Genomic DNA, 8,539 nt, shown 5'->3' on the forward strand with positions numbered 1-8,539 from the left:
CACGACTCTGACGAAAGGAATGTTTCAGACTGTTCAAAAGGTTGTCCTGACCCTTAGGGAGTCTGCGCCTTAGACTTAAATGCTCATTGCTCATTTCAGTTTTTTTCAAGCTGGAGGCATGATGATTTCAGTGGCATGATTTTTAAAAGTTTCCGCACACTTTACTCCAAAAATACTTTTACCCATGCCTTAAATTTTAATGTTCTTTGGCCGTGAATCGGTGCAATACGAGAGGCGCTTGTACTGGATACGTCAAACCAGAAATTTATGCTGGCAATGTCATCTATCATATGGCTCATTTTATGCCAATTGGTTAATGCACTTGAAAATCGCATCCATGATTCTTGGCTCTAATGACTGGCTTCTCATTTAGTGCGCGTTTAATGCCAGCGCCACGTATACGTGACATCTCGATTTTCCTACCTATGGCATGCTTTTTACCAATATGTGGTGATTGGACACGTCAAGTAGTTTTCCAAACAGACCGCTTGCACTCAAAGCAATAAAATAACTGCGAAATATTTTGGCCTGCAGATAATCACGTGCTTTTTTGGGTTTTACACAACAGTTGAATTAGTTTCAAAACTGATAATAGTTGTTGCCACTGTGTGGACTGTGGTGGTCCATTTTCCTTGGTGAACATTGTGAAGCACGACCTTTACTAAGGGCTCTCAGATATACGATTGCGGACTAAACTGGGTGGTTTTACCGTATGTCTAAATCAAGAAACTGTGCAACAAGTGACGATTGTACCAAGCCAGCTACGCCCACTGCTACGCCTGTAGTCTAAACACTATCTGCCAGCTGCTGATGATTAATCGTGTTGTCCCATGAAGCTTTGATACTAGCTGGAAGCCGTCCACTTTCAGACTCTTCCTCTATGCTGAAGGCTTGCGACATGGCTACTGAGCTGACCTTGAAAAAAGTTAAATGCGGAGGTGCTTGAGATTGACAATGAAGGAACCTAAGCATGGAGAGATTACTTTTCTTTAAAGATTGAGCAGCTGCTGGTTTATCAAGATGTGAGGAACAGATTCACGCAGCGTTTACTAATAAGATCTCATTTTTCATTTTCCTCTCCCTTCCCTTTGCCGACAAATCGACAGATATTGGCTTGCAAAGTGATTGCACACAATTTCGTACACACAGAGGAACAAAGAACACTAGCGGGAGCCAAAAGCACCAGCATATCTAACCGCAGAAGAGGAAGGAGTAATAGAAGACAAACAACTTATAGTTGTTCAAAGGATGCAGAAGTTGTTTCTGGGCACGACCCAACTGCCGCATTTGCAATTCAAAGTCAGCAATATTATCCACTCCAACACTCCTTCTTTCTGCACCACCAGCCTCGCCAACGCTACCAACCGAGAACCCTGAGTCCTCTCCTTACTGTGCCAACTAGGAGCCAGCGAACTAGCTTCTGATAAGTATGTCGCATCGTCTTTTGCCTCGGTGTGTGCCTATCTTACCAGCCAGGCGCTTGGTCACTTTCTCAGCTATTTTTAAATGCTCTGAGTACCATAAATTTTGGTTCCGTTGGACGGAATTTCTATTTGTTCCAGTCTGATCTCCATCCACCTAGGGCCATTATGTAAAACTTGATTTTGATAGTTGCCAAAAGTCGACACAATTTTGATAGCCTTTTTTGGCGTGTTTTGACAGATCTAATTATCTGCAGTTGATCCCTTCATTCTACGATATTTCGGTCTGCCGAATTAGAACCTCACTTTAAGGTTGACTATGTAAGGTCCGTTAGATTGCCATGGTAACTATCCTGCAGTTGTGCTGATAAGTGTACCGGTAGTTCCTGATGCCCCAAACTGGGGCCATAGGAAGTGAACTTTTATTCCTGACAGAAGAAAAAATTAAATAGTTTCACTTTTCATAATTCGAGGTTAATATGCTGACAAACCGTTTCCTTTACCTCGTGTCGTCCGAGGGATTCGAAATTTGATGTCTTAATGAAGTCGTGGACAGGATGACAAACGATCGCATAACCTTTGATGGCTGCTGTCAATCATTATTAGTAAATCTTGAAGAGTGTGGCATTTGTTTCCTCACTCACTCATTCCTTGAAGACTGAATAACGGCTGCTGCTTTTTTTATTGACAACAGACTCTGACGTATATAATCCTTCCTAAAAAATTTATGCTACGCTTCAATTGGCTTAAGTGTGATTAACTTCCCAAATGTGGCACATTTGGCTGTGAGATATTGAAGATGATTGGAAAGCAAGAGTGCCAATTTAATTATAGTTGGTGCAATTGTAAAATAAGACATTTGGATGGCTGTAATTGTCAGTTTCCCCTTCCCCCCTTACAATTTTCATAGCAGACGTGTTAATTTTAATTCTGAGTTTTTTCTAATTTCTTAACAGCTATTACCTAGCATGGTACCAGCAGAACCCTTAATAGTCAATGATGAGATGAATGCCTCATCACTAGAGATGGAGCAACAACAGGTGCAGTCCCGAAATACTCGGGTCCAGGGCCACCAAAACCATAATCATCAACTTAGCCTCCAGCATCATCTTCATCACCACAACCTCGCAATTTCATCGCGAGCCTCTATTCACCTCCACCCTAGTCACCACCACAGTCACTGTCGCGGGAAGAGGAAGGGCTCCACATTCTCTTCCAAGTCATCAACTTCTTCGTCATCGTCGTCCTCATCGTCTTCCACGTCCAATCTTGTTCCGGTGAGTAGACAGATTTTATTGTTTATTCACCTGCTTTGAGACGAGTTCTTATGGTTTGTTGATTGACTCATGTGTTTTTTAATTATTTTTTCGGTCTATTGAGTCCTTTCTTAGAGCCAAGTTAAAAGCAGCAACATACTACTACAAGGCTTCATAAGGAAATTACAATATTCGGTAACTACAGTCATAGAATAAGTATTAATGAAAGGATTTTAAAGTGGTAGTACACTTGTAAATATTTTAATGAGACCTTTGAAACCATGGTTTTTTTGGTTTGTTGTTTGTTCTCAACCCGTAAAGAGAAATCGTTAATATACAGGGTGTCACTTGGCTGATCAAAAGGTTGACGGGCTATAAATTGCTACAATATCGGTTAACTAGAAAACGATTTCGATTTTTTATTAGTAAAAATGCCTTTTGAAGTAATTAAAAAGTAAATCTGTGGTGTTTACTCTGTTGTTTTTTCTTCAAATCTATGGAAGAAGTACCGGTAATGCAGATCTAGTTTCTACCGTCAAAAATCTAAGCTTTATGCTAACTTTTTAAAATACATTGTTTGAGTTCATCCTGTGGCATGATAACGCCTTTCAGCGTTTAATGCAAATCCCATTTTCGTCTTCCCTTGTCTCTCGTTATAGCTTTAAAACAGCCTTAAAGTGGGGTATTTTTTGGTCTTTTTTGAATGGCATGAATCGCTCTCACGTTTTTTTATAAGATGGTCGGAACTAAATTGCTAGGTTTAAGACACAAGTAACGTGCTTAATTTTACTTTCTTTTTAGGTGGTGGATAAATTTGGGGTGTTTAATGATTAACGGGTCAGCGTAAATATTGCCACATTGGTTCTAGACTTCCGTAATTCAGGAATCTTATTAGAGAAAGCATCAAATGCGTAGAATTTGGACGGACGATTGAATTTAATGGATTTTGACAGCCAAAAAATGTTAAATAAGTTAAAATTTTTTTCTTCAAAAGCTCTTAAGGTTGACGGCCTCGTAGGCTGTCTGATTTGACCCTTATTTTGTGCAATAGTCAGTGTTTCAGTTCTCCACCAATAAGTACTATGCGAAATTTCAGTATAACTTACCCACAGTCGCAAAAGTGTTGTTGCATCCCGGGGGGACTACGGGCATGGCCAGGAGGCCGTGTTGGAGGGCGAAAGCACAAAGGCGGAGCCTTAAGCGCCCGCGAAACCAAAACAAAGGGTTAAACAAATAATCAAGGTATTACACAGTTCCTCCCCTTTTGCGTGTCGTCCACAGCACTCCCCTTGGTCAACCTTCCACATCAATCATCACAATATAGTCAATGCTGTAAGAAAACACTTATAAACAAATCGCGTCTGCTGGAATCGCCTAGAGACCAGGCCGCTTGGCAAATGTATGGTGGGGGAGCCCCAAATTGGCTTGTTGCCAAAACCGAGGGTTAAACAAGCAATTGACGTATTACGGCATGTCTTTCTCGCCACAGCATTTTGGCGAAACAAATCCTTCATGAAACAGATGATTCATCAAGGAGTTTGAAGTTGCTTTGTAAATGAAGGAAATATTTATCTGTTTTTTAAGTCAAACCTTTGATTAAGAGACTTATCAAGTCAGTCATTCAGTTCATCTGACTTTGCAATCAATGTGACCTTTGGTTCACAGGAGACGATTAAAAAGGCTGCGAGTTTTATTTTCATTGGAGCTGTGGAATAAATAAGTCCCTCTTTCGCGAACATGCTAAGTAACTTTCATTCTAGTCGGAACTCCTCCCATGAGGAAGGTATTTCGGACCCGCATGATTCCATGACATGTGAAAAGTTCCAACGACTTTAGGCCTTCTTACGCTTTTAAATTCCTGGTGGTACTATTGTAGTTGGGTAACATGAGCTGAAGCTGCGGAGTAGATGCCCCTTAGTAAGCGAGATTTCTCAACCGGAATTTCCCAAAACACTAGCAGCAATTTCTTTGAGCTGTTACAATTACAAAGCTTTGCAAAGATTTAGTCCTAGGATTTCTTTCCTTTGGACTCCGCATTTGCACAGAAATTTTGGTTGGGAAAGCTTTCAGATCTGAGTTGTTTATAGAAGTAAATGCACAGATCATTCACATTGTTTTCGTTGCCTCATGTTTTGAAAGTCTCAAAGGCAAATTGACCACCACAGTAGATGTTTGTTTGTTCTAATGCGACACCAATTGCCATGAACATTTTGGACCAATTCAACCGCTTCTCAGTAACTATGAAAATTATGCTTTTCCTCAACCCAATGACATTTTATGTCTACTTTGCTATCTTAAACCCAACCAATCTGTTTGCAACACGGTTTAGTGTCATTAGTTATCAATTAACTGATAAGGTATCTATGTCACATGTGCGCGACACTGGTAGAGACTGTGCTGTTTATCTTAAACGGATAATTTTATTCTTCTGTCTAAATATATACACCATATCGCAGCCTCTCAAAACTTCTCTGAAGACGAAGGAAGTCATTAGGCTCGGAGGTTAGGCCGCTTGGCGGTACAATGGTGGTGGTGGGATCTCAGCTACTGCAGTATTAATTAATATTGCAACTTGCTCCAAACTTATCATTTGTTCCTCCTTTTAGCCTACATGGATTGAACAGAAAATTACCCAACTTAACTGTGCCAAATACGTCCCCGCAATCAGATCTCCCGATCGGTGAGTTTTCTTTGCGATTTTCAACCATGATTGCAATAACCTTTGCTTCTCTCATTCGATTCTGGAAAGGCGGAGCTGTTTTAAAATCGACTTACTGTAGCAACAGTGCATATATGGGAGAACGAAAGTTGTTTGGCACCCTGAGACTTCTTCAAAGACGAGGGCAGGCGTAGTACTCGGACAGAATACGTATTGTCGACTTAAAGAAGGGCTTGAGGGATACTGGCATGGTCCAGAGGCCAGGCCACTCTGCAGGAGTATAATGGCGGTACCTCTAAGCGGCCCGTCGCCAAAACTGAGTTAAACAAACATTTAATGTATCAAGTAGCTTCTTTCCTCTTTTGAGCGTCACCCTCGACGCTTTCCTTGTTCAACTCCCGTGTCATCCATCGCAACGCAATCCGTGCTGTAAGAAATACGCCCACGAGCCAACCGCACCAGTCCACGAACTTGTATGCAACCGGGAAGATTTCTGTCCGCAACTTCACGGATCGTCCTGGGCAATTCTACTGGATCCACAGTTTCGTTTTGTTTAAGAACTGTATTGAAGGGGCAAGAGTGTGCTGGCCATCATGAATATCCATCGTCAGTCGTTGAAAAGCCGGCCTAAAAGCAATCGCATAACGAAAAACGAGGTTTGAAATAGCTCCGTGGGAATGTGGTTCTTGCGTTTTCTCCTCCTTACTACTTTGTTCTCGTTTCATTGCTCCTCAGCCATATCTATCTGGGTTCTATCCAGCTAGCAGAGAGGTGGAGGAGGTGTCACGTGTTTGCTTAGTTGACATCCTCGTAGACAGCTCCGTAATGGACTTTTCCAGATGGTTTACAGCCACGGGTAGTGTTGCTTTGGTTGCTAATAGCTTTCTTGCACAACATGGGACGAGGGTAGTTGCCGAAGGTAGACGAAATTTTTAACCCGTCTTTTGGGCATTGTCACGGATTTTTTCATCCGCACCATACGCACTTCTTCCGCCCCTCCATTGTCTATCACCCAGCATTATAAATTAGGATAGCAGTTCTTTAACATCGAGATCGCTTTCCGCTGCCAGCAATGCAACACCTTAAGGCTTCCTTGAAGACGAAAAGAGACATAATACATGGACAGGATATGCAATGCCGACTTACAGAAGGGATTGAGGCTACTGGCATGGCCCAGAAATCGGGTCGCCCGGTGGAGGTACAGTGGGGAGCTCTAAGTGGCTTGTTACCAAAACAGCGATTTTAATAAATGAAGCGTTGCATTTGATCGATGTGGTGGTTAATTACAAAGGTAGGGCTGACATTGGGCTGCGTCTGTATCCCTTTTCTTATTGATTTGTGAAGGTTTGAAATAAGTAACTTCAAGTGGTTGCACTCTTACAGCTATTTATTAGTGAGTTCCGTCATGGTGAAAGGATGTAGGCAGCGCATACAGCAAAGAAAGAACAGTTCAATAGACTAATAAAAGGAATAATAGTTTGTTGATGTTTGATTAATGTGAATTTCGGAGACTTCAAGTTGTTACTATTTCACCAACGAAACCTAATGTAGAAACTGACTTGCTGGATGGAATCGTCATATCATAACCAGCGTCATTCACATGTGATGTGCTCTTTGTCAGTCTATGATGCTTGGGAGAAACAATTTGTGTCGCAAGCAAATTGGGTGTGTTGCAATGACAGTAGATGTAGGGTGTCCTTTGTTAAGTTGACTTCACTTTTCCCGATTTTTAAGCAAAACAACTTTAGGTAAAGTATGCCCCCTGGAGGTCCTGCTGTGGTGACGTTTGGCGTGGTTATTGTAATACTAACAATCATGTACCACTTAAACCGTTTCAGCATAACTGCTAAAGAATTGGGGTAGTTGGATGAATGGACTATGTCGTACAACTCAAATTGTTGCTAGAAGAGAAATCTTCTCAAAACATTCTCCGCGAATTAGAGTGAGACTAGGAGAGGCCAGCAATACCATATTGTTAGATAACAAAGGATCTAGTTTGATTGAATTAAATGGATCCGAATCCGTGTGGGGTTTTTTTGTTCAAAAAGTACACACATTTAGGCTCCACCCGTTACGCACCCCACGAGATGTGTTTGTGATGCCAAATGAAATGCGCTTTTGATTGCGTCAAATCCTCAATTGCATCGGCTTGAAGCATGCAAAAGTTGTATTGGATCACGCATTTCCAATGAAAAGCAGTGTGATCTTTCTTCTTTGGTAATTAAGCTTTCGTCATGTTATTTCTACGTTCAGAGTAACTGCCAATGTTGAAGTAGTTTTACTAAAGGACTGTGTATTGGGATCCCATCTGAAGAAACCATAAGAGGATTCCGGAAGCAGGTTTATTATCAACACGCGAGATGGCTAAGGCAGCATGACTGAAAAGTTTCAATCTCTTTCAAAATAAAAGGAGTTTGTCCTGTTATCCCTTATCAGGTTGAGGGAGCGCTGAACAGGCATTGCATGCATGCGCGTACACTCACTCATCCATAAGCCTTTCAATCAATTCATCCACCTATCCTTGCTCCCCCCAGCTCTTAATTTGTCCATAAATCCGTTTTAATGGGTCTTCCTGATATTATTCGACGTCTAATTCTTTCCTTAGATGTGGTTGCGGTCGATTCCCGGAGGAGCATGATCTTTATGTAATTCGTGATGCGCGTATGGACGCCCATTTAGAACCGGAAAAAGAGCGATGGCAGGTTAAGAGCCACACATGTGAGGTTCCCACGACCGCCTTTGGCACTGTCGAATTTCAGGGCGGGCCACATCCCACTAAAGCTAGGGTGAGTTTTCATTCTACATCTTTTCTATTACATAATCGCCTCTCTGTTAATGTACTGTCCAACCTACCTATCCATTTAATAGGTTTGCCTATCGAGTACGATCTGTGATAGCTCGAATGGCACAGATATTCCTCATACAGCCAGCTATTCAGTTGATATTTTTTAGCTGTTTTTACTAGACTAGATTTTTACCTGATAGTATCAGCAGAGACAGTATCATGATTATACAATTGAGTGACTGAGAAGTGCCCGCCATAATGACTTTTTACTGTAAATTATGAAGTATAAGTGCTCTTTATTGTGCTTCCATCATTTACCCCTCATATTATCAAGTGGCGGTTCAATCTAATGGTTGTGATTCAAACATGTATGATTTGCTAGAAGAGTCTTACTCTTGTTAAACTTGTTACAGGAGGT

At 41.5% G+C, this 8,539-nt stretch overlaps 1 protein-coding gene across 1 annotated transcript; it reads left to right on the forward strand. All coding sequences in view use genetic code 11, as the record gives it.

Annotated features, from left to right (window-relative positions):
• Nucleotides 1-2,389: 2,389 nt before the first annotated feature.
• EGR_09961 (Transient receptor potential channel) lies at nucleotides 2,390-8,288 on the forward strand (the record flags this gene model as incomplete). The annotated part of the gene is made up of 4 exons (XM_024499210.1): nucleotides 2,390-2,698; nucleotides 5,284-5,357; nucleotides 7,942-8,122; nucleotides 8,205-8,288. 4 exons carry the CDS (start codon nucleotides 2,390-2,392, stop codon nucleotides 8,286-8,288), a joined length of 648 nt encoding a protein of 215 aa, XP_024346375.1.
• Between the last annotated feature and the right edge of the window lie 251 nt (nucleotides 8,289-8,539).

The sequence above is a fragment of the Echinococcus granulosus genome, assembly GCF_000524195.1.
Source record: "Echinococcus granulosus chromosome Unknown EG_S00179, whole genome shotgun sequence".
NCBI classification, from domain to species: Eukaryota; Metazoa; Platyhelminthes; class Cestoda; order Cyclophyllidea; family Taeniidae; genus Echinococcus; species Echinococcus granulosus.